This window comes from Rhinoderma darwinii, chromosome 3 (genome assembly GCF_050947455.1).
Source record: "Rhinoderma darwinii isolate aRhiDar2 chromosome 3, aRhiDar2.hap1, whole genome shotgun sequence".
Taxonomy (NCBI): domain Eukaryota; kingdom Metazoa; phylum Chordata; class Amphibia; order Anura; family Rhinodermatidae; genus Rhinoderma; species Rhinoderma darwinii.
This window is the reverse complement of record NC_134689.1, coordinates 263,260,200-263,287,058: the sequence shown is the minus strand read 5'-3', so window position 1 is coordinate 263,287,058 and position 26,859 is coordinate 263,260,200. Positions and strand designations below refer to the sequence as shown.

The 26,859-nt window shown below is 42.2% G+C and overlaps 2 protein-coding genes and 3 non-coding genes across 5 annotated transcripts; 3 read left to right on the top strand and 2 right to left on the bottom strand.

The window, feature by feature from the left end:
* The first annotated feature begins 5,732 nt into the window (after positions 1-5,732).
* LOC142750437 (olfactory receptor 5D18-like) lies at positions 5,733-6,638 on the top strand. Its single transcript, XM_075859436.1, has one exon. It carries the CDS (start codon positions 5,733-5,735, stop codon positions 6,636-6,638), a length of 906 nt encoding a protein of 301 aa, XP_075715551.1.
* Positions 6,639-15,138: 8,500 nt separating this feature from the next.
* Positions 15,139-17,707, bottom strand: LOC142750436 (olfactory receptor 5T7-like). The gene is made up of 3 exons (XM_075859435.1): positions 17,692-17,707; positions 16,065-16,990; positions 15,139-15,339 (listed from the first exon to the last, which is right to left on the bottom strand). Exons 1-3 carry the CDS (start codon positions 17,705-17,707, stop codon positions 15,139-15,141), a joined length of 1,143 nt encoding a protein of 380 aa, XP_075715550.1.
* Positions 17,708-23,028: 5,321 nt separating this feature from the next.
* TRNAD-GUC (transfer RNA aspartic acid (anticodon GUC)) lies at positions 23,029-23,100 on the top strand. The gene has a single exon. It is a non-coding gene; the product is annotated as a tRNA-Asp (tRNA).
* A 194-nt stretch (positions 23,101-23,294) lies between these two features.
* Positions 23,295-23,368, top strand: TRNAI-AAU (transfer RNA isoleucine (anticodon AAU)). Its single transcript has one exon. It is a non-coding gene; the product is annotated as a tRNA-Ile (tRNA).
* A 659-nt stretch (positions 23,369-24,027) lies between these two features.
* TRNAD-GUC (transfer RNA aspartic acid (anticodon GUC)) lies at positions 24,028-24,099 on the bottom strand. Its single transcript has one exon. It is a non-coding gene; the product is annotated as a tRNA-Asp (tRNA).
* Positions 24,100-26,859: the final 2,760 nt, after the last annotated feature.

Here is a 26,859-nt window from a genome sequence, read left to right as displayed (position 1 = left end):
ACAGAGGGGGACTGTGTGGCATTATCTACAGGGGGGACTGTGTGGCGCTATCTACAGGGGGGACTGTGTGGCGTTATCTACAGGGGGGACTGTGTGGCGTTATCTACAGGGGGGACTCTGTAGAGTTATCTACAGGGGGGACTGTGTGGCGTTATCTACAGGGGGGACTGTGTGGCGTTATCTACAGAGGGGGACTGTATGGCATTATCTACAGGGGACTGTGTGGCGTTATCTACAGGGGGACTGTGTGGCGTTATCTACAGGGGGGACTGTGTGGCGTTATCTACAGGGGGGACTCTGTAGAGTTATCTACAGGGGGGACTGTGTGGCGTTATCTACAGGGGGACTGTGTGGCGTTATCTACAGGGGGGGACTGTGTGGCGTTATCTACAGTGGGGACTGTGTGGCGTTATCTACAGGGGGGGCTGTGTGAAGTTATCTACAGGGGGACTGTATGGCGTTATCTACAGAGGGGGACTGTAAGGCGTTATCTACAGGGGGGACTGTATGCCGCTATCTACAGGGGGACTGTGTGGCGTTATCTACTGGGGGGACTGTGTGGCGTTATCTACAGGGGGGCTGTGTGGCGTTATCTACAGGGGGGACTGTATGGCGCTATCTACAGAGGGGGGCTGTATGCCGTTATCTACAGGGGGGCTGTGTGGCGTTATCTACAGCAGGGACTGTGTGGCGTTATCTACAGGGGGACTGTATAGTGTTATCTACAGGGGGACTGTATGGCGTTATCTACAGAGGGGGCTGTATGGCGCTAACGCCATACAGCCCCCACTGTAGAGAACGCCATACAGCCCCCCTGTAGAGAACGCCATACAGCCCGCCCCTGTAGAGAACGCCATACAGCCCCCCCTGTAGGGAACGCCATACAGCCCCCCTGTAGGGAATGCCATACAGCCCCCCCTGTAGGGAACACCATACAGCGCCCCCCCTGTAGGGAACGCCATACAGCACCCCCCCTGTAGGGAACGCCATACAGCCCCCCCTGTAGGGAATGCCATACAGCCCCCCTGTAGGGAACACCATACAGCGCCCCCCTGTAGGGAACGCCATACAGCACACCCACTGTAGGGAACGCCATACAGTGCCCCCCTGCAGGGAACGCCATACAGCGCCCCCCCTGAAGGTAACGCCATACAGCGCCTCCCCCTGCAGGGAACGACATACAGCGCCCCCTGCAGGGAACGCCATACAGCGCCCCCTGCAGGGAACGCCATACAGCGCCCCCCCTGCAGGGACCGCCATACAGCGACTCCCCCTGCAGGGAACGCCATACAGCGCCCCCCCCTGCAGGGAACGCCATACAGCGCCCCCCCTGCAGGGAATGCCATACAGCGCCCCCCCTGCAGGGAACGCCATACAGCGCCCCCCTCTGCAGGGAATGCCATACAGCGCCCCCTACAGGGAACGCCATACAGCGCCCCCCCCCCTCCTGCAGGGAACGCCATACAGCACCCCCCCCTGCAGGGAACACCATACAGCGTCCCCCCTGCAGGGAACGCAATACAGCGCCCCCCTTGCAGGGAACACCATACAGCGCCCCTCCCTGCAGGGACCGCCATACAGCGCCCCCCCCCTGCAGGGAACGCCATACAGCGCGCCCCCCCTGCAGGGAACGCCATACAGCGCCCCCTGCAGGGAACGCCATACAGCGCCCCCCTGCAGGGAACGCCATACAGCCCCCCCTGCAGGGAACGCTATACAGCCCCCTCCTGTAGGGACACCATACAGCCCCCCCCCCAAAAAAAAATGCGACCTATAGTGTGTCCTGCAAATAACATGCATCCCCTATCCACAGGATAGGGGATACATGTGTGATCGCTGGCATTGATAGGGAGAACGGGGGACTGATAGTCCCCTGAAGTTCTCCATGACTAACCTCTGACTTCCGGCGCGACCGGCGCTCCATTCATTTCTACGGAGCTGCCGACACAGACCCCGGAAGTCAGAGATTTGTGATGGAGAACTTCAGGGGACTTTTAGTCCTCCGTTCTCCCTATCGCTGCCAGCGATCACACATGCATCCCCTATCCTGTGGATAGGGGATACATGTCTTTTGTTTAATGGCAGAGCGGGGAGATACCTCCCTGCTCTGCCGTAGTGTTCAGTGGCGTCCCGCTGGAGCAGCCATAGCGGCTGCTAGCGGAGCCTGCGGCCATGGTGGGGGCCCGTGTCGCTACGGCTGCTACGGCGGTAGTTACGCCACTGAACATGCGCTATATTGGGGCAGGCACTGTATTAGGTGAAGCAACTGATGCTGTATTGGTGCAGACAGAATATATTATTAAGGGGAGTTTGTGTTGCCGGAGTGGATGGGGATGAGCATCCAAAACAAGGAGCCTAAGATAATATAGCTAGAATAAGCCTTAATGATGGTCTGGGCCAGATGAAGATGACAGGAAGCGCAAACGACTACAATCAACTGTTATTCATTGGATTTAGTTGTTTCTTTTGACTGCACCTGATCAGTTCTGTATGGTCTGCTTGTGTATGTACTTGTCTGGTCTGCTTGTGTGGAACTGGTATTTTGCCACTAGGTGGTCATTATATGGTGGTATTATTTAGTCTTAGTATTGTGGTTATATTGAGTTTCTATATAATGGTTTTTATTCAGTCACTGTATATTGGTATTATTCACCACTATGTGGTGATAATATTTGATCATGGTTTTTGGTTCTTAATTAGTGGTATTACTTGGTTACTGTATTATTATTACTATTATTTAGAAGTACACTATTATATGTAGATGATTGTGATGGGTACCCGAGGTTTCTTTAGAGTCTAGTAATGCCCCTGCCCTTCCCCATACAGAGAAAATATAGTAAAGAAGAATGCTTGGATTGATATCTGCTAAAATTATCAGGATTTTCGGCTAACTCATCAGGGTGTAAAAGTGGTGTTATAGTAGCTGTGGTCACTGTTTGGCAAGATATGCAACATATTTATAGAATAGAACATTTTAAACATTTGCTGCCATTATTTAAACCCCATATTCTCTCCAAAATGTATAGAGTCCGCATAAAATAAATAACTCCTATAATAATGATGCTCCTGGGTCCTATTATGCATAACTCCCTCTGAAATACTTTTATTCTACGTGGATTAATTATTAATTATTAATTATTCTACGTGGATGAAAAAGAATAAATATAAATCACTCAAAGGTAATAACATATTACATCTACATAACTGGACCTCGTGGAATATGTTAAATTGCCTTGTTTCATGATAGAGACTTTCAAGTGACAATGGGTATTGTCATACACGGTGTTCACAACTACAGTATGTGATATCTATTTTATACAGTAGATTGGTATTGTACTATACAAATATTATTCCTCAAATGCTAATCTAGGTATAAATCTCTTTACATGGAATGGTCCTAACGTGTTGGCATTATTTTCGATCATATTGCTCCATCTTTTAATACTTTCTAAGACAAGAAATTATAGGTAACACATTGCAGGATTTAAACAGAAGCTCAGGGAGACATTAAACCAATCTACACATTTGTCAGAAGGACCTTAGGATTCTTAGGGCTTGTTTAGAGGGTTGAATAAGAAAATTGCAGAATACAAGATTACGGGGAATGATTAGAGGGGTAGGGACTAAATGTCATGGACTGAGTGGAGATTGCTCTGTTGTCTGGAGGCTGGAAATGTGCAAGACTTTTTAGGTTAGGGTAAGAATTATGAAATGTTATCTCTGCAGAAAAAGCAGCCAGTACAGGGTCTCATGGAGAGGAATGACATTTAAGGAATGATGAATGAATTGGGGATAGATTGGAGAGATACCAGTCTGTTCATTGCTAGACCATAGAGTTGAAGTAATCTATCCGGATATGATGATTGCATGGAATCGCATTTAGGTTGTCTATTGCAAAAGGGATGGATAAATGCTTTATAGTTGGAAAAGGCCAGAGAGGTGGTGAGAATTTGGATGTGACGTTCCAGTGACAATCTTGGCTAAAACGCTAAACCTATGCCCAGTAGGCCTTAGGAGTGTGCCATCTTTGCATCTGCAGATCAGCTGCTCCTGTTGTAGGGGGTGTCTGAGAATGCCTGGCACCCTTGTGACCAATATCTTAATATTAATTGTATAGCAGTATTATTTAGAGATTGTATAGCACTGATATTAGATCTAAACTATTAGCTGATGAGCTACTAAGGTACTGTAGAGTGTTATTGAGCCAATGTGTGACACTATTATATGGACATCATGCTGTATGGCTTTTATACAGGCACAGATTAGTATAGTTATTTTGTACACTCTATGACAATACACCACAAAGGGTTGGAAGAGCGCCATCACAAGAAACCACACAGGGCACTATCCGACGTAAGACCAGCCCTTATCCTATGCAGCAAGTGTTCAGGGAAAGTATCATTGGGGGGCACATTCTTATTTTCAGGTGGGACAGCTAATTGTGATGAAACAAAAGTTACGTTTTTGTTCATATTTTACTCAGAATGACAGGAGGGTAAGGACAGAAAACTTTGTGGCAATCTCTAAATGTTTCATCAAAACAGATGTAAGAAATCATAGACGTTGGGCCCTCAAGGAGAAGAGACATTTTTAGTAGTATGTGAATAACAATGTCAAAGGCAGAGAATAGGTCAAGAAAGATATGTATGGAGTAGTGGACACTAGATTCAGCAGGTTAGAGATAAAGGCCTCATGCACACGACCGTAGTGTTTTTCTGGTCCGCAAATTCCAGGACCGTGTTCCGTGAAATGTCATCCGCAGTTCATCCGTATGTAATCCGCAGTTCATCCATATGTAATCCGCAAAATGCGGATAAAAAAAAAAAAGCCTAGGTATAACAGGATGACGACAGAACTCATTCCCGGTCGTCGCCTAGCAACATTTCCGCAAATCCGCAAACTGCGGATGACACACGGAGGTGTATCCGCAATTTCCACGGGCCCATTGACTTCTATTGGCATGTCCGCATCGAATTTTCGGCCCGTAATAAGACATGTCCTGAGTTTCTGCGGCACGGATTTGCGGACATGCGGAGACCCGTGAAAACACGGATAGTGTGTATGGGCCCATAGAAATGAATGGGTCCGCAATTCTCCCGTGGATTTGCGGGGGAATTGCGGACGCAAAAACACGGTCGTGTGCATGGGGCCAAAGAGCCATAGATAGAGATAGGTGAGACAGTCCTGCCAATACAGTCTGTGTAAAAATAAAGGGTAGATACAATAGGTGAGGAAATTAGTACATTTGAATCAATGGGAAGGTGTTGAGGGAGAACCTTAGTTTAGGTTATGATTGTCTGAAGATCTACGATTTTAGGGTGTGTTAAAAGGGCTGGGAAGTGGCAGAGCATGAGGAATGGATTTCCATAAAAGAGAAGAAATATTGGGGTCCAGTTGTACATAGGAGACTATGGGCACATGGGTTGTTTTCTGAAGATTAATAAAAAGTATAGAGATAAATGGACCAGGCTTTGTAGGTTAGGTCTTAGATTTTGAATGATACTCTCAGCTATGTCAGCCAATGATGTGTTGTATTAATATTTGCTCTAACATTTTTATCAGAATGCCTCATCTTACCAGATCTAGGATAGCCTGATGTTATATTTTCAATGTGAGGAAGAGAATCTAAATATAAAGTATGTATCTATGCTGTGTTATATTTCTTTTTATGTTGCAGAGATTTTTCTATAAAATCTCAATGGGAATTTTTCAGAGACAACAACCATTCCTTGATGAACGAGTTTATCCTTATTGGTTTCCCTGATAGACCTTATCAAAATCTATGTTTATTTTTTGTATTTTTAACTATTTATATTGTTTCTATTTTGGGAAACATTGGGATTATTTATCTTGTCTATAATAATATAAAGTTCCATAGTCCCATGTACTTTTTTCTGAGCAACCTCTCTGTTATAGATCTTGTGTATGCTTCAGACATTGCTCCAAAGATGCTTGTCGGCCTGTATTTCAGTCAGACATCTATTTCTTATTTTGGCTGTGCCATACAACTCTTTATTTTTTGTGCTCTTGGAAGTACTGAATGTATCCTTTTTGCTGTTATGGCTTATGACCGTTTTGTGGCAATCTGTAGCCCACTAAACTATAACCTGTTAATGCAGCAGAAAACATGCCTGGGATTGATGCTTGGGGCTTATACTATAGGATTACTTCATTCTCTAATAGAGACTTGCTGCACCTTCCATCTTTCCTTCTGTGCGTCCAATATCCTTCATCATTTTGTTTGTGATTTCCCTCCATTATTAAGTATCTCTTGTACTGACACTACAATAAATGAAATTGTGCTATTTATTTTATCATCTTCTGTCACGGTGCCTTCCATTGTGGTCATTCTTGGGTCGTATGTTTCCATTTTTATAACCATTCTAAAAATAACAGCTCCAGAAGGAAGGCAAAAGGCCTATTCTACATGTGCCTCCCATATCACAGCAGTGGCATTACTTTATAGCACAGTCCTTTATGTGTATCTAAGTCCAAAATCTCCTTCCTCTAGAGATAATGTAAATATGGCAACTGTGTTTTATACAGTGCTTCTACCTATGTTAAATCCATTGATTTATAGCTTGAGAAACAAAGACGTTAAATTAGCTATAATACACTCATTGAAAAACATGCTTTGAGGGAACAAGTCATGATTAGTGAAATTCTTATTTCAGATGGCCGTAATATGGATTTTGGAATGCCTAAATCACAGACTTCATGGAGCTAAAAGGAAAATGTATTTTTAATTTCAACAGGGGGAGTTGGGCAGAAACGGCTATAGAATATGAAGAAATAAATGCCCCTTTCTCAAGCATGTCTCTAAAAATTTTGAACAATTATTTAGAAATGTGCATGAATTTATAGAGAAGGCAGACATAATATTTCATACTATAGTTTTGTATAAATTATAATTATATACCTGTATATAATTTTTTAGATGTCTTAATGACAACATTTGTTTCCCATAGGGAGTAATTGGAGTAGCATTCCATGTATGATTTACTGCAATTTATCACAATAATTGATTGACCAGTATAATTGATATTCATTATGTGGCTTTATTTACTGATATATATATATTATACAGGTTTTTAGGGGTTTTTTTTGCTTTAAGAAACTTTCTCATACATCAACCTTTGCATCCTATTTATAATACAATTATGTTTTTTTTTAAATCAGAAGAAATAGATAAAGGCTTCAAACACAACTACGGACCCATTCAGTTCTATTGGCTGCAGACACCTTTCCGTATTGCTACAGATAGGTGTCCATGCCGTATAACTCTACTGCAAAAGATAGAACAAGTCCTATCTTTTGTGTTTTACGGGCCGTGCTCCCATACTTCGTATGGGAGCACGGGCCGATAAAGCGGGCTGTGGCCGGCTGTGTCCGCAATCGCAGGCCATGATTACAGGCACAGCCGTGCATGAGGCCTTAAACATTGTTTTTCCCATCTCTATCTTTTATTGTGTATTCTGTTACCATTATAGAGATAACACAGATTCAGCCCTTTAATTAGCATAATTGTAACATGCTTAATAAACTTTATTACTTATGCAAAAATATTGGTTTTATGTGCTTTTATCTTTTTTATTATAGGCTGCAGGGTTGAGTCCAATGAAATGCACGCTTCCCCAGCTCCCTTCAGCCGCTGATTGACACATTTCTCCCTGTACACACTAATAGCACATTTAGATTTGCACATTCAGTTTTGCATTGTCATTTATGTAAATTTATAGCTACCCAATGCACACCTTTCTTTTGGTCACTTTATAGTTCCATTTGTATTACTTCTTAGTTCCACTGACTCTTCTATTATTCTAAACTGTATAAAGAAGAAGGGGGAAAAAAGACCCTTCTATGATTAGGCGTGTTCCAACAATTGTCCAAAATTTCTCTGTATGCTGACGTTTTTATTTAATTTCATTTAAAATTTCCTTTCACTGGAATTAACCCCATAGCATTATCCCTCCTCTACCAAACCTTACAGTTGGCACATTGCAGTCAGGTAAGGTAATGTTTTCCTGTCATTCTCCAAACCTAGACTCGTTCATCAGACTGCCAGTTAGAGATGCGTGATTCTTCACTCCACAGATGTTTCCACTGCTCTAGAGTCCATTGGCGGCTTTCTTTATACCACTCTATCCGAAGCTTGCCATTATTCTTGGTGGTGTAAGGCTTACATGCAGCTGATGGGCCATGGAAACACATGCTATGAAGCTCCCGGGGTACAGTTCTTGTGCTAATGTTAATGCCAGAGGAAGCTTAGAACTCTGCAGTTATTGAGTCAGCAAAGCATTGGAGACTTTAATGCACTATGCGCCTCAGGACTCGGTGAGCCCGCTCTGTATCTTCATGTGGTCTGCCATTTGATGTCTGAGTTGGTGTGGTGCCTTGATTGTGGAATATCTAGGAGGAAAGAAATTTCACTAACTGACTTGTTGCAATGGTGGCATCCTGCTTGGTCCAAAAGCTTGCAAATGTCTTTTGCATATTCAACACCTGTGTGAATAAATATCACCTTGCAGTATTGGTAAATTATTCGTAAAGTTTATTAATTGTAAAAAATTTGTATTACTGTGTATTTTTTTACAAATATTTTTTATTTAACATACATTTTTTAAAACTTATTTTACTTTTTTTTTTTATTCCATAGAGGGATTCTTCATTTTGATTTTTGAACTTTAATGTACTGGCATATATCTATATGCCAGTACATTAGCCTGTGTATTGATTGTAAACAGGCAGTTGTTAGGGCATACCTCAGTATGCCCTAACAACAGGGAATATGGTCAGACAGCCCTGGGGTCCTTCAGGTATGGGCCTCGATCGTGTCACCAGGAAAGGTGTCACAGTGTGAGCGAGTAAGTGAAATGAAGGGGAAGCAGCTCTCGTACGAGTGCTGCGGCCCCTTCAAAACAGTTGATTGGCGGGTCCCGGGAGACGGACCCCGACACATCAGCTATTGATGGCCTATCCTGAGGATAGGCCATCAATGTTTAGGGACTGCACAACCCCTTTAAGTCTACGATGTAGCAGGCTTAGAGGGCCCATTAGACAGGATCACAGATTGTGCGATCCTGTCTGCTGGGCCCTGTATCTAAGCCAATCACATGGTAGGCTTAGATACATTGCCCATGTGTGATCCTGTCTGATGGGCCCTGTATCTAAGCGTACCACACTGTAGGTTTAGATACAGGGCCCCAGCAGACAGTAATCTTATACTGTATAAGATTACTGTCTGCTGGACCCTGTATCCAAGCCTACCTTGTGGTAGGCTTAGATACAGGGTCCCACAGACAGTATCACACATGGGCCCTGTATCTAAGCCTAACACATGTGTTACCAATAGTTTTTTTTGTGTGTTTTCTTACAGGTTCGGTCATTGGTCTACGTCGGATTCCAGGACTACTTAGATGACGGCTTTTTTTAATTGTCAATAAAATGGTTAATGAGGGCTGTGTGGGTTTTTTTTATTTCAATAAAATATTTTTTCTATGTCTTTGTGTTTTTTTTTTAAACTATATTACTACCGCCTTAGTAAGGCCGCCGGCTGAATGACAGCGTCCATTACTAAGGCGAGGCTTAATGTTAGCAGGCAGAGAGGCTAACACTAACCCTCTTTATTACCCCGGTACCCACCACCAGCAGGGGTGCTGGGAAGAGCCGGGTACGATCCAGTACTTGACCATCTGACGGGCAGGCACCGGGGCGGCCGCAGGCTGGTAGTATTAGGCTGGGGAAGGCCAAAAACAGTGGCCCTTCCCACCCTGGTAATGCTAGACTGCTGCTGCTTTATTGTATCTGGCTGGTTATGAAAAATGGGGGGGACCCCACGTCATTTTAAAAAAAATGAACGATGTGGGGTCCCCCCCCAATTTTCATAACCAGCCAGATACAACACAGCAGCATCAGGCAGCATTACCAGGGTGGTAGGGGCCACTGTTTTTGGCCTTCCCCAGCCTAATACTACCAGCCTGCGGCCGCCCCGGTGCCTGCCCGTCACTACAGATGGTCGGGTACTGGTTCGTACCCGGCTCTTCCCAGCACCCCTGGTGGCGGTGGGTACCGGGGTAATAATGGGGGTCAGTGTTAGCCTCTGCACCTGCTAACATTAAGCCCCGCCTTAGTAATGGATGTTGTCAATCAGCCAGCGGCCATTACTAAGGCGGTGATAATAAAGTTTAAAAAGATACAAGCACATAGAAAAAATATTTTATTGAAATCAAAAAACACAACCCCCATTAACCATTTTATTGAGAATAAAAAAACGTCGTCATTGAAGTCCTCATATCCGAAGTAGTCCAACAACCGAACTTGTAAAAAAACACAAACAGAAAAATAATTAGTAACACATAAAGAAGCAAAATTATTATTCTTACCTTTCCTGGGTCCAGCGCTGGAGCCGCAATGTCAGCGAGCTGAGTCCTGTATCTAATCTGATCATGTGTGATACTGTCTGCTGAGCCACTGTATCTAATCCGATCATGTGTGATACTGTCTGCTTGGCCCTATATCTAATCCAGTCATGTGTGATACTGTCTGCTGAGCTACTGTATCTAATCCTATCATGTGTAATACTGTCTGCTGAGCCAATGTATCTAATCCTATCATGTGTGATACTGTCTTCTGAGCCACTGTATCTAATCCTATCATGTGTGATACTGTCTGCTGAGCCACTGTATCTAATCCTATCATGTGTGATACTGTCTGCTGAGCCATTGTATCTAATCCTATCATGTGTGATACTGTCTTCTGAGCCACTGTATCTAATCCTATCATGTGTGATACTGTCTGCTGGGCCACTGTATCTAATCCTATCATGTGTGATACTGTCTGCTGAGCCGCTGTATCTAATCCTATCATGTGTGATACTGTCTGCTGAGCCGCTGTATCTAATCCTATCATGTGTGATGCTGTCTGCTGAGCCAATGTATCCAATCCTATCCATAATTTATAGGGTCGTAGTGCTATAGATATGCTATGCTGTCTCCTATACACACATTTTTTGGGGGCGGACACATATGTATTCGGGCTATTCCCCCTGATGTTATAAGTCCTTAGTGACGCCCCCGGCTGCTAGTGCTGCATTGTTGGGTCACTTAGGAGACCCAGCGATGCAGCTGAAAGCTGCGGGCCGTCAGCCATGAGAAGTTTGTGGGGGGGGGCCCAATAAGAACTTTTGCATCGGGGCCCATGAGCCTTTAGCTACGCCCCTGGTAGATGGGGCCACACTCCCCTGTAGATAGTGCCTCACACCCCCTGATGATAGTGCCTCACACCCTCTGTAGATAGTGCCACATGCCCATCTGTAGATAGCACCACACACCCCCTGTAGATAGTGGCAAACCCTCTGTAGATAGTGCCCACTGTACATGTTGCCACATAGTGCCCATTGCAGATAGTGCCATTCAGTGCCCCTTGTATATGGTGTCATCCCCTGTAGATAGTGACTCATAGTACCTGCATGTAGATAGTGCCACACAGTGCTCCCTGTACAGAGTGCCAGTCCCCCTTTAGATAGTGCGACACTGTGCCCCCTTTAAATAGAGCCCTATACATTCCTGTAGATAGTGCCACACACTCACCAGTTGATAGTTCCCCCATTAAGTAATAGTGCCCCCAAACAAATAATACAACTTATACTAACCTAAAGCCGTTCCCACGATGAATCGAACTGCACAGTCTCACACCCTTCTCAGCCACATTAGGCCTGCAGCCTATGGGACACTGGGACAGAACCCATGCTTAGGCCGGCAGGATGCAGTGACATCATCGTGCTGACCTGCGCAATGATCCTGAACGGTGGAGCAAGGAGCTGATAGCTCCCTGCTTTGCCATAGTATTTAAAGGGAATGTGTCACTAGAAAAATATATATATTTTTTAGTTAAACTGTTAGTATATAAATGATTACACATTGTTCTAATTTTTTTAATTTTTTCACAAGTCAGAAAATATTATAAATTCGATTCTAATGTATAACATTTCCGTGTGCTGGTCACTAGAGGGAGCAATTCCCAAAATTGCAGCAATGGCATGTGGTAAAGCAACCTCATTGCTTTATGCTGCAAAATTGGAGAAGACACACTCGCTCTAGTGTACTCAAACAATCCGCCCACCTTTATCCTGGCTAGTGCCAGGAGAAAGGAGGAGGTTGAATGTTCAAACCTCCTACACTGTGTGCCGCCATTTTTTGAGCGAATGCACAGTGTAGGAGGATTAGATACAGTGGTAGTCACACAGTATAACACGAACATACACAAACATAACTTACCTGCTCCTGTCGTCGCCGCTGCCTCGGCTCCCTCGGCTCCCTCCGCTCCTAGTCCTTGCTTCTGAACATATGGACGGAAGCCGCGACCGGAAGTAGTCATCTTACTGTCCGGCCGCGGCTTCCGGTCCACATGAAAATGGCGCCGGATGTCGCTCGGCCGAAGACCTTCCTTTTGGACTGTGTGGGAGCGGCGCATGCGCCGTTCCCACACAGACAGCTTACGCTATAGTGAATGGAACGGCTCCCGTTCGCATTCACTATGGGGATGTATGTGCCGTATTCCATCTCTGCATGTGTCGTTAATCGACACATACAGAAATGAAACAAAAATGGCAGCCCCCATAGAGAAGTAAAAGAAAGAAAAAAGTAAAACACAAAAACACGAATAAATAAAATTTATTTTAATAACATACTAAAAGCAAAAACATATAAAAAAAATTTTTTTTCGTGACACCTTCCCTTTAATTGTATCTGTAGGCTACAGTTCCAATTGAATGTGGCAGACTGTCAGAGTTTGGCACTGGGCCAGATGAAGAAAAGGGAAAATGAATGACTACAATCACAACAATACTGAATGCAGTCGTATTGTATTCACTTATTTGGTCTGCAGAGCGCCTGTGTAGAACTGGTATCTACCACTATATTATCACTATATTCTGGTATTCATGGTCTTTGTATAGTGTTTTTTTATTCAGTAACTATATGGTGGTATTATTCAGACACTTTAAGGGGAATTCATTACCATTTCTCTAGTTTTCTGGTGTAGAAAATGCACAAACCGCACAAAAGTTGTACAAATGATTGAAAAAATTGCAACTTTTGTGCCGTTTCCTCTGCTCACAGCACATTTCTAAAAAAAAGTAGGCAGAGCTTAGTGGATGGGCGCAGCAAATTTACTATGATTTATGCTAAAAACTTGCGTAAATTATGGCAGAAATTGTCTTATAGCTATATGGTCTTTGCAAAAAATATATTTGGGTTTTTTTGTGTTGGGGGGCGGGCATGTATCTTTACTGACCTTAACAATGGCACTGGGCCGAGGGGGGGGGTCTATGTGCAAAATTAGCCCTGGGGCCAAAGGACATTAGTAAAAGGACAAAGGTAATTACGCCCCTGGACAAGACCATTAACGCTGTGTAGAGCAGAAGAGGATCATAGCTTGTCCACAAATATTGCAGATTTACTAATCACTGGCAATTTTTTTTTAAGGCAAATATTTTAAATCCATCTATAACAAGGTCTGGCCTATTTGATAGGCAGGACTAAGGAGCCAATTATTCTCTTTCTACAGGCACCTGAGATGTAAATTCGATAATGGCTTTGCCTTTAACCCCTTAATGTCCGCCAATACTAGTTTTTACGGCAGTTACTGAAGGGCCTTATTCTACAGTGCCATCTTTTTACAGCACTGTAGAAAAAGTTCTGTATGGATGTTCCTCCATAATGTTCTATGTTAAATCAGTGGGGGTCCGACCACTGAGACCCATCGATCACTAGAACGGAGGTCCCTGGTCCCCACTTCCCCCCAGCCGCATGACTAGTGGGCGTTTAAATGGAGCAGTGGTTGAGAATGTGCCCTGCTGCTCCATTAAAAGTGTATGGCACTGAGAGAAACACCCAAGCACTTTTCTAGCAATCGGTAGGATACCAGCGGTTGGACCCAGCCAATCTGACAACTATCAACTAGCCAGTGAAAAAGATTATAAATATTTCTGTCTTGAATACCCTTTTAATTGTTTTGCTCATATACATAGGGCAATGATCATTATGAATGTGCGTTATATTTCAGATCCAAAAACAATGATCCTTTAATAGTCATCCAAAGGTTAGGAAAATTAGAGTATTAGAGGCCTAGGCAAAACAGTGACATTTGGTCATGTGTGTTGGATTGTGTCAAATTTTTGCAACTTTCACAAGGTAGACCTAGATATTGTTTGCCATTGTGAAAAATTTTGTTGTGGTAATCCCACAATTTTTCTGCAACTTACCATATGTGGCTGTGTAGCCCGGGGCTTATTGGTATCCTATTTTCTCAGATCAGAATGTATTTGCCAACATTTTGTAGTAATTGCCTAGGACAATTCCATGCTTGTAAATCTATCCTGTACAATCCTGTCTAAAAATAAAACATCTACAGTACAAAATTCTCATCATGAAATGGTTACTGAATTTTACTATGAAATACTGAATAATCTTGTTAAATAAATAATAAGTAATAAAAATAATAAAACTCATACCCTTGTATTTTTGGTGGAAAAATATACATACAGAGCATGAATACCAAAGATGTTTACTCCAGCCAATGACCATGTTCCAAGGTTGCCAATCATACAGAAATTCAGTCCCTAAAAATCGTGAACTTTTGACCAGTGTCCATGAAAAAATTAGATGCTTCTCAGTTGTTTTTTTTTATGACGGAGAATCTTGTGTATGTTATTGTGATTGTAATGATCATTTTACAGTTCACAGTACATGCTGCTCTTGTGTTTATATCAGTATCTGAGTTATAGATAAATATCAACTATATTTTTAATAATTCACTATTGGTCTTCCAATTTGTCCGTACTAATTTTGTCTGTCTGTGATTTTTGGCAAAGTTATCCGGAAAAGAAACAAAAAAGGAGGTAGGCAACCCTGATGTGTGCATCCCATATTAAGTTACAAGATAGTGAGTCCTTCTATGTATTTCCAAGAGTGGCTAAAGCATGTCATGCACATTAGATTAATGTTGGAGGGATCTGACAAGTATAGGTCAGGTTGGATTTTATTATGGTTGATCATTTTTTCCATGAGAGATAAGCACTACCAGATATGTATACCCGCAGCTTATGCCCCCTCCCTATGCCAGTAAACATAGACGCTCTCACTGATGTTGATACCGAAATCGGAAGACTTTCTTATGTGTACGCTGGAGCACCCACATGCCCAGTAACAAAGTTTTACTGTCCATATTCTCTTTTACATGGGCGGCCAAGTGATTCCTGCTATTGGTCAGGCCAGCCAAAGAATCGGTGCTCTGTAAACGGCTTCTCCTCCACAGCACTGAACACATGTGATGGATGTTCTGAGAAGGAATTCAAAGAACACCAAAGGGAGTATAACAAGTATGTAACGGCAATATCTAAACACAGGAGCAGTTTTTTTAAATGATCCCAATTGATAAACATATGCTTTGTCTGATCTAACAGAGGAATATAATAATCATAGGACAGCCACTTTAACAATTGTGTGACCCGCTTTCTTTAAATGTATGTTCTAATATCCTTAATCAGGAAATAGGAAAAAATAATTGATCCAGCGCTGTTTGAAGATTAAAAGGGATACAATGTTCCCACTTTTATTGACACGGAAAGTGGTTAAAAATGGAAGGAGACGCAGTATCAAGGTGGTTTCATGCGGGCGAGTGCCTGAGCCTTAATCAGGGTTAGGGACTTTGTTGCTATTCTAAGCTGCTCCAACTCTTGTTGTACAAAACTGGTGGTTTGCAAATGCCACTAGGGGGCAGATTTTTTGGCAGCTCCCTTTCACCTCAAAGTGAGCTGCATATAGACCAGTCACCCGAGTGGTGGCTGGCAGAGTAGATTTTAACAGTTATGAACAGGGGAAATAGGGCATCAGAGCTCTGCAGAAGACAATATGGAGCTCCTAGAATTGCTATTAGAAGTGGCAGAAGAATTGTTAAATGATAATTATAAATGGAGGTACATTAACCATTATAATAATAACAATAAACATCTACACCTCAAAGAAAATAAAGGGACTGATAACATTTGTGTTTTATTTACAGACATGAAAAACCTTTGTCCGTCTCAACGCAAGCTTCATTTCTCGATTTCGTAAACTATAAATAAGGGGGTTCAGCATTGGAATAACTAGTGTGTAAACTACTGAAACATTTCGGTCTTGTTCTAAGGAATATATGGAGCTAGGTCTGAGGTACATAAAGAGAATTGTGCTGTAGAAAAGAATCACACAAATGAAGTGAGAACCACACGTGGAGAAGGCTTTACGTCTTCCCTTGGAAGAGTTCATTCTAAATACAGCATGTAAAATGGAAGCATAGGAGATGACAATGACAGTGATGGACGTAACAGTGACAGTAGATGCAAAAATAGACAGAATAAACTCATTTATAGTGGTATCAGAACAGGACAGTTTTAGCAGAGGTGGAATGTCACAAAAGAAATGTTGAATGTAATGAGATCCACAGAATGAAAGGCGAAAAGTAGTACATGTCTGTATTAAAGAGTGAAGAAAGCCGGCTACATAGGATCCACTCAGCAACTGAAGACACTTTATCCTTGTCATGTTCTTCAGATAAAGCAGAGGATTACATATTGCTGCATAGCGATCAAAGGCCATTGCTGCAAGTAGAAAACTCTCAGTACTCCCAAGGGCAACAAAGAAATACATTTGGCAAGCACAACCAACGTACGATATGCTTTTCTCCACCGATACGAAATCAATTAACATTTTAGGTGTGATGCCAGAAGAATACCAAACATCAATTAATGCAAGGTTAGAAAGGAAAAAATACATTGGACTGTGCAGGTGAGTATCTGTCACTATGAGCAGCATGATTCCCAGGTTACCAGCAACAGTGATCACATACATGGACATGAACACTGGGAAGAGGAATATTTGCAGATTTGCTTGATCACTAAATCCTTGGAAGGTAAAAGCATTGTCTGATGACCCATTATAAACATGATGACCTGTAAGATAGATCAAAATGAAAAAACGGCATCATATGCTATGGGAAGCCCCTAATGCACAGACATGGGTGCAGAACTGTGACTGCTATTTCTTCAAGAAAAAGCCCCCCCCCCCCCCCCCGCATTTGAAAATATGATTTAGTGAAATGTACTGAGGTGTATTGGCTGACCAGGCACTTTGTTTTACTGTTAGCGCTCTGTTCTGGGCTGCCGTTGGGTCACGTGATCTCCATTCTGACTTCTTGAATCCTACAGCATCTGTTGTGGGGTCCGGAAGTCAGTCTCTTAATGTAAGTCTTTGAGAGCCTCAATGTTAATCTCATAGACTTGCTTTGAGAGACTGATCCGGTCCCTACAGCAGACGTTGTAGGATTTGGAAAAACTTGATGACATCATCCATTTTCAAAAAAATTTATTGTTTATTAACACATCCCAATAACAGCGACGTTTGGACTCACAAAGGAGTATTTTTCAAGTTGTAGGATTTGGGTCATCAGAGTGGGGCTCACATAAAGCAACGGCGGCCCAGAATGGAGTGGATGATTGTCAAATGAAGTGCCTTTTAAGCCAACACACCTCACTATCTTTAACATTTTCAAACAGGGGGTAGCGTCAAAAATCTTATGCCAAAGTGCTTCTTTAAGCTGTTGTAATAAAATTCAACAACGTTTCAAAGACTCTACTTTTACTGTTATACCTACCACTGTTCACCCTCATCTTCCTGGTTCATTAATAGAATACTAGAACAATAGTGAGGACTCTGAGTGGCATCTACACAGGCAGTGCAGTAGCAGGGAGTCAGCTGGGGTGAAGAGTGGAATGTAAGACTAACACGAGGGTATGTTTACATGTAGCAGAATTGTCACTGTTCCATAGATCTAAAAGGGGTTTGTAAAAATGTACAACCCCATTCAGATGTATGGAAAGGATTTTCAGTCACAGAAATTTCTGCAACAATTCTGCTGTGTGTGAACTTACGCTTAGGCCACTTTCATACAGGTGTGTTCCGGTCAGTACTTTGCATCAGTACTCATAGGCCAAAACCAAGAGTGGAAAAAAACCTGAAAAGTATAATTGAAAGATGTGCACCCATGTTCAAAACCAACTATGAGTTGCTTTTCGTGCTGTCCGTTATTCTCTTGTTCTTGAAATAAATGCTTAAATTGTCGGTTTAGTTATAAAGAATAGAAAGGACACTGTATGCATCACACGGCTTTATATATTTGAAATAAATATAGGATTTCTTATATCTTAGTATCTTCTCTGGGGGATAAATTAGTTGCTGAATGGATATAAAGATACCTTGTTAAAATATCGAAGAGAGGTTAATTATCAATGTCCCTAGTGTAAATAAATTATTCTGAGGGGTTTCCAACCAGGATCCCAATTTACAACAATTGTTAGAAATCTTATAAATAACATGTTATTGTTTACTAAGACATACAACTATAGCATGAGTGATGAATTCTATGTACAGAGCGTAACTAGAAAGCGCTAGGCCCTAAACCAAATTTTCAATGCCCCCCCAAGCATTTACCAGCTCTATGTGATAGTCAGGGTGAGGGCACACTTGCGGGACAAGTCACAGTAAAAAAAAAATACAACTTATATTAAAACTCCCAGCATGGCCTGACAAATAATGAGAGCATGCTGGAACAATGGTATTACACATACTATCAGTCACACCAGTAGAAAATACAGGAAGGGGCATGGAAGGCATGAAAATCCAGATCCCAAAATAAATTTAGACCTCCAGATCAGAACTCAAAATTAATTCAGACCCCCAAATTAATAGGAACCACTAAATTCATTTAAATTCATTTATATTTAACCCCTTCCTGACATTTGTCATCAGTGTACGTCATGGAAAGCCAGTGCTTCCCGCAATTTGTCATATACTTATGACAAATGGATGGTACGGGCTCAGAAGCTGAGTCCATGCCATCAGCCGCGGGTTTCAGTATGTTACAGTTGACACCCTGCTGTAATGGCGGGGACCGAAGTTAGCTCCAATCTCCTCCATTAACCACTTAAATGTAGCAGTCAAAAACGACCTCTGCATTTAAGGTGTTTGTAGCCAATCGGCACCTCAGCGACGAGATTGTCGGTTGCCCATGGCAGCAATGGCAACCGGAGGCCTAACACTGGCCTCCCGGTCTGCCAAGTATGGAAGCCTCCTAGGCTGTGGAGGCAGGGCCTAAAAGGCTTTCTGTAACGATGAGAAGATGGCGCAGGCTCAGAAGTTGAGCTACAGCTGACACCCTGCTGTAATGGCAGGGACTAGAGCTAGCTCTGATCACTGACATTAACCCCTTAGATGCAGCGATCAAAAGCGATCCCTGGATCTAGTGCTTTGTAGCAAATCGGCACCCCTACGAAGAGATCATGGGGATGCCAACAACAGCTATGGCTAACAATGGCCTCCTGGTCTACAAAGAGGAGGAAGACAACAGCAGGGTTCCCCTAGTGGTCATATACAACCCCCAAATGAACATCTTGAGGAAAATTGCTGTTGATCTCCAACCTATATTTAATAAAGACAATAAACTGAAGGAAATATTTGCCTCTCCATGCATACAAACAGCCACCAAACCTAAGGAATCTCCTGGTCAGAAGTGCCCTCTCATCACCACCAGAGAATGGCACCTTTCCTTGCAACAGTAGAAAATGCAAGACCTGTACCAACATCTTGTCATCAAACACCATCCACATACCAAACACGCAACAGGACTATAAAATCACTGGCATGTTCTCATGTACATCCTCCAATGTAGTTTACATGATCCTGTGTACAAGGTGCATCAATAAAGGAATCTACATTGGAGAAACAATACAAAAACGACAAACCAGGATGAATCTTCACAGACATACAATAAAAAAGCAGCTGGGTACACCTGTGAGAAAACACTTCTCTGGACCAGATCACAGTTTGGCAGATTTATAGGTCCTAATACTGAAGGGTTATTTTAATAACAACAGAGAAAGAAAATTTGGGAATTCACGATGATGATAAAATTCCAGTCATTGACACAAGGCCTCAATCTAACACCTGGATTTATGAGCCATTACATGGACACACGTCACATCCCCCATCAGACTGACTCCAGATGCCTTAACTCCTAAGTCATCACCCCTATAACCTCAGTTTTATTGCCCCGGCTTATCTTAATGATGTATCACCTCATGTACTAATTGTCTTTGTGTAACATCTAAATGTTGTGCTGTTTCCTAAATCATTCATTTGTAAACCTGCCTGAAGGATTGAGGAAAGGAAAAGGGATTGGGACAAGTATGTGGTCAATTAATATATAACTTTTATTAGTAAGTTAAAATAAAAATTGTATTAAGATGCCTAAGGTGCAAATGGGTATGTGTGAGTGACCCCCAACCTCACATACCCTAAGGCCAATGGGATGATATAACAGAATTATAGTGGACCATAGGAAATAATTGAGCTGCTGTGTGTATAAATTGAGCTGCACTGCCGTTTATGGAGACCATGGACAGTTGATCTCCTATATTGGCACACTATGATAGGTGTAACAGCATAATAGTCAGTCTCATGTGTGGCTGAAGTTTGTATTCACTAGGACCTACTGTCCACTGCAGCGGTGCCCCAGCAGAATAACTGGGACAAAGATGCGGGACAGCCGTGCGTTGTATACCATGGTTCAAACAGTCCTGCTATAACTAATACACTCTGATTCATTAAGCAGAGCGAGAGCGTGGCTAGCTCCATCCGGCTCGTGGTAGAGAGCGAGACAACCCTCTGGGACCATCCCTGTAGGTTTGTCTCGCTCTCTACCACGAGCCGGGTGGAGCTAGACACACTCTCGCTCTACTTAATCAATTTTCATTTTCCTTTCCTCAATTCTATATACTTACCTAGGTGGTGTACACCATTGTGGTCTACCTCTCACACATTAATTGTGGGATAGGTGGGCTCTCATTTATTACCTAAACCTGCCTGAAGAAAGAGCCTGTGTGCTCTGAAAGCTGCATATAGAACTTTTATGGTTAGCCAATAAAGGTATCATATCTACTATACTTTTGTCTTTTTTGACACAGAAGTATTTAACATTGCATATTGTCTCTGGCTAACACGATACTACACTATTTTTGACTGTACTTAATAAAATCCATGAAACACCTGTAGGGTCAATATACTCACTACACCCCTAGATGAATTCCTCAAGGGGTGTAGTTTCCCAAATGGAGTCACTTCTGGAAAATTTCCACTGTACCGCTACCTTAGGGACTTTGCAAAAGCGACATGGTGGCAAGAAACCAATCCAACAAAATCTGCTCTCCAAAAACCAAATGGCGTGCCTTCCCTTCTGAGCCTTGCCGTGTCCTCAAATAGCAGTTTATGACAACATATGGGGTACTTCTGAAGAAGTTGCTTTACAAATGTTGGGGGGCTTTCTCTCCTTTATTACTTGTGGAAATAGTTTTTATTTTAGTTCAAATTACATCTTATTGGAAAAAATATTATTTTTTCATTTTCATGTCCAAATTCTAATAAAATCTATGAAACACCTGTGGGTCAAAATGCTCACTTTACCCCTAGATAAATTCCTTGAGTTGTGTAGTTTCCAAAATGGGGTCTTTTTGGGGGTGTTTCTTTTGTTTTGGCACCACAGGACCTGGTCATACCTGACATGGTACCTAAAATATCATCTGATAAAAAGGAGGCCCCAAAATCCACTAGGGGCTCCTTTGCTTCTGAGGTCAGTGTTTCAGTCCATTAGCACACTAGGGCCACATGCAAGATATTTCTAAAAAAAAACCTGCAGAATCTGGGCAAATATTGATTTGTATTTCTCTGGTAAAAGCGTCTGTGTTACCAAAAAAAATAAATGGATTAATATGGAATTTCTGCAAAACAAATAAATGAAATGTGTAAATTTCATCTTTACTTTGATTTAATTCCTGTGAAATGCTTTTTAAATACTGTGAGGGGGTGCAGTTTTTAAAATGGGGTGATTTATGGGGGTTTCTAATATATAGGCCATTGAAAGCCACTTCAGAACAGAGCTCGTCCTGGAAAGAAAAAACCTTTTGAAATTTTGAAATTTTATTGAAAATGTGAGAAATTGCTGCTAAAGTTCTAAGCCTTGGAACGTCCTAGAAAAATAAAAGGATGTACAAAAAACAATGCAAATATAAAGTAGACATATGGGAAATGTTAACTAGTGACTATTTTGGCTGTTATTATTAAATGTCCAACAAGCAGATACATTTCAATTTAGGAAAATGCTTATTTTGACACATTCTCCCTAAATTTTAGTGTTTTTCAAAACAATATGTCACGAGAAAAAAAAAAATCCTAGAATCGCTCGGATAGGTACAAGCATTACAAAGTTATTACCACATAAAGTGAGGCTCTGTCAGGAAGGTCAAAAGTGGCTTCCGTGGGAAGGGGTTAATTCAGACCCCAAACCCCAAAAGAAATTAACACCCCAAACCAGACCCCTAAATAAATAATGTCGTGTCCTGAGATTTTGCGGTCTGAATTCGTGGCCCCAGCACGGATCCGTGAAAACCCCTGTCGTGCATGGGGCCATAGAAATGGATAGGTCTGCATATTTTTTTGTTACTGTATATGTGAAGCAAAATGCTATTTAAACAAGTACAAATTATTCCAATAAAAACAAGGTATAATACAGCTAAGTAAAGCACCAAGTATAGTAGGAGCGCTGGAGCAGTATGTAAATGAATCAATTATATACATTTTGGTTAGGAACATGAGATACAGCAGCTTCTCGATATGAAATAATGACTCCTCTTATGGCAGCAAGGTGTATGAAATGAGAGTAGCAGGCAGCCAATAGAGGGGAACGCTGCACGCATGCCTTCAAGCTACTGGCTCCAGAGGAACAGACAACTGAACGCCACTGTTGTGAAGAGTAGAAGGAAATGATTATTCACCGCACGGTGGCAGCATTGCTCTTTAGTAACATACTCCCACCAAAGTATTCATACAGTATGCCATGCAGCTATATGAGCAGCGGTATTCACCGCTGGATCGTAGCATCTCCTCGTTAGTATAGTGGTAAGTATCCCCGCCTGTCACGCGGGAGACCGGGGTTCGATTCCCCGACGGGGAGGCTAAGATATTTTGTGAATAAAGCCTCAAAGACAATGCTACTTTATATCAAAAGCCCACAGACTTTTTATGTTTTGTCTGTCGAGCTGCGGTATTTCTTTTGTCGAGCTGCGGTTATTCTCGTATAGTACTTCGGTTATTCTTGTATAGTACTGAGCTTCTCTTTCACCAAGTTATGAGTTACTGATTTTCTATGGCCGGTTAGCTCAGTTGGTTAGAGCGTGGTGCTAATAACGCCAAGGTCGCGGGTTCGATCCCCGTACTGGCCACACATTTTTTACTTCTGTAGGTTATGATATATAAATTACACAACACACAGACTGAGCAACATGCATACAATTTTGACGTGCGAGCATTATAAACGTTGATATATATATGTAATCCCATCTGGATTTTCATGCCTTCCATGCCCCATCCTGTATTTTCTACTGGTTTGACTGATAGTATGTGTAATACATTGTTCCAGCATGCTCTTATTATATGTCATGCCATGCTGGGAGTTTTTATATGACATATAATGAGAGCATGCTGGAACAATAGTACGGTATCAGTCAAACCAGTAGAAAATACAGGATGGGGCATGGAAGGCATGAAAATCCAGATGGGATTACATATATATATCAACGTTTATAATGCTCGCACGTCAAAATTGTATGCATGTTGCTCAGTCTGTGTGTTGTGTAATTTATATATCATAACCTACAGAAGTAAAAAATGTGTGGCCAGTACGGGGATCAGTAACTCATAACTTGGTGAAAGAGAAGCCCAGTACTATACAAGAATAACCGCTGCACTATACGAGAATAACCGCAGCTCGACATACCGCAGCTATACCGCAGCTTGACAGACAAAACATAAAAAGTCTTAGTGCTTTTGATATAAAATAGCATTGTTTACAGGCTTTATTCACAAAAAGAAAAATCTTTGCCTCCCCGTCGGGGAATTGAACCCCGGTCTCCCGCGTGACAGGCGGGGATACTTACCACTATACTAACGAGGAATTCAGTGATAGTTGATGCTTTTTTTCTTTCTTTATAAAGTTATATACTTCATATGCAGCTTAAACCCATGATACGGTAGATTGAACTATGAGCAGTTGAAAAGCGCTTGCTGCTTACAGGAACAGGAATAGGATATCTTGCTACATGCCATGCGTCCTCTTGAATCATTGCCACTTTTTAGAAGAGTTTTTCTGAAGCTATTTTATAAAATGCAGTTATACATGCTAAACTGATCAATGGTGAAGGTGTCACCTTATACTACGCAACTATTTCATATCCTTCATATTCTCATTGTATTGCTGTTTATGGGTATTAAAGGTACAAACATCAAGTATATTAACCCCTTCAGGACCAAGCTAATTTTGGCCTTCAGGACCAGACCCATTTTTTCAAATCTGACATGTTTCACTTTATGTGGTAATAACTTCGGAATGCTTTCACCTATCAAAGCGATTCTGAGATTGTTTTCTCGTGACACATTGGACTTTATGATAGTGGAAAAATGTGGTCGATAAATTCAATATTTACCAGTGAAAAACACCAAAATGTTGTGGAAAATTGCAAAAATTAGCATTTTTCTAAATGGAAATGTATCTGCTTATAAGACAGGCAGGTATACCACACAAAATTGTTGCTAATTAACATCCCCCATATGTCTATTTTAGATTGGCATAGTTTTTTGAACGTCCTTTTATTTTTCTATGACGTCACAAGGCTTAGAACTTTAGCAGCAATTTCTCACATTTTCAAGAAAATTTCAAAAGGCTATTTTTACAGGGGCCAGTTCAGTTTCCCTAGATATGCCAATTCAGTGTCAAATATGTAGTGCCCAGCTTGTGCCACTTTTTTTTTTATATACAGCGTTCACCGTACGTTATAAACGACATGTTACCTTTATTCTGCGGGTCAGTACGATTCCGGCGATACCAAATTTATAGAACTTTTTTATAACTTTTTGCACAATAAAATTACTTTTGGAAAGAGAATGTATTTTTTCTGTCGCCCAGTTTTGTGAGAGCCATAACTTTTACATTTTTTCGTCGATGGAGCTGTGTGAGGGCTTGATTTTTGCGAGACGAGGTATAGATTTTATAGGTACCATTTTTGGATACATGCGATTTTTTGATCACTTTTTATTTCAATTTTTGGAAGACAGTGACCAAAAAAACAGTAATTATGACAGTGTTTTTGAGGTTTTTTTTACGGCGTTCACTGCGCTGGATAAATAACATAATATTTTTATAGTTCAGGTCGTTACGGCCGCTGCGATACCAAATATGTATGGTCTTATTATTTTTTCTATAATAAATGACTTGATAAGTGAAAAAGGGCGATTGTGTTTTATTTTATTACTTGAAACTTTTATTGTATGTTTTACAACTTTTATTTTTACTTTTTTTACACTTTTTTTACACTTTTCTTTAGTCCCACTAGGGGACTTGAATGTCCAACTGTTTGTTTGATGTTCTAATACATTGCACTACCTATGTAGTGCAATGTATTGGAACTGTCAGTTGTTCACTGACAGCAAGCCGATCAGGCTCCGCCTCTGGGCGGTGGCCTAATCAGCTTACGTAATGGCAGACAGGAGTCCATTGTTAGGGCTCCTGTTGCCATAGTAGCAGTCGCCAGCCTTGCCATCGCATGGCAGGGCTGCCGATTTTCAACAAACCTCTAGGATGCAGTGATCACAATGGATCGCTGCATCGAAGGGGTTAATGCCAGGAATCGGAGCTAGCTCCGGTTCCTGGCGTTAGATCGGGGTGTCCGCTGTAACATACAACGGACACCCACTGCTGATGACGCCGGCTCAGCTTCTGAGCCAGAAGCTGAGACGGCGCCATCTTGCCGATGGTACCGGAAGCCTCCTGGGCCCCGCCGACGACGGGGCATAGGAGGATTCCGTTACTGGCAGACCGGGAGGTAAGCATTAGCCCTCCGATCGCCTATGCAGCCACCGGCAACCCAGCGATCACGTTGCTGGTGTGCCGGTGGCTATAAACTCCTCACATGCTGCTATATCTATTGAACGCAGCATGTGAGGGGTTAATCGGTCGGATCGGAGGCTAGCTCCGGTCCTACCCGATACCTCAGGGTGCCAGCTGTAACATACAGCTGTCACCCGCAGGTGATGTCGCTGGCTCAGCTCCTGAGCCAGCTTCATCTCCATGACGTACAGTAACGTGAAAATGCGGTAAGACACCAGTTTTAATGACGTTACTGTACGTGATCCGGCGGGAAGGGGTTAAAAGACAAGATCTGTTCATGTATATTTTTCATAGATTATAGATCATACATCACCAAGGAGGTAAGTGACCCTGCTTTTATGATCAGACAGAGGTACCTATACACCTGTCAATTTATACATAGAATCAGGCAGTTTGACCCCTTGTGAATTTAGTCATAGCCAATCACGCATCACTTCATAGGTGGCTGAACTAGGCATAAACGAAAGGCAGCTGAGTGATTAATGGTTAGTCAGTGAGCTGCAAATCTCCCCTGAATATTAAAATAGTTAAAGGTGTTGTCCACCTTCTGACACCGGATAGGTCATCATTATGTCATCGGTGCAGGTCTGAGACCCGGACCCCGCACCGATAAGCCGATCCAGTGGGGGCATCGGATGTTATCGCACATAATGCTATGTACGGAGCCGGAAGCAGTTGGCTCTGTACGTAGCATAGTGGCCGTGCTGCAGAACTGCAGGTCTTCTATTCACTTGAATAGTAGCCGTGTTGCAGTTCGGCCGCTATTCCGTG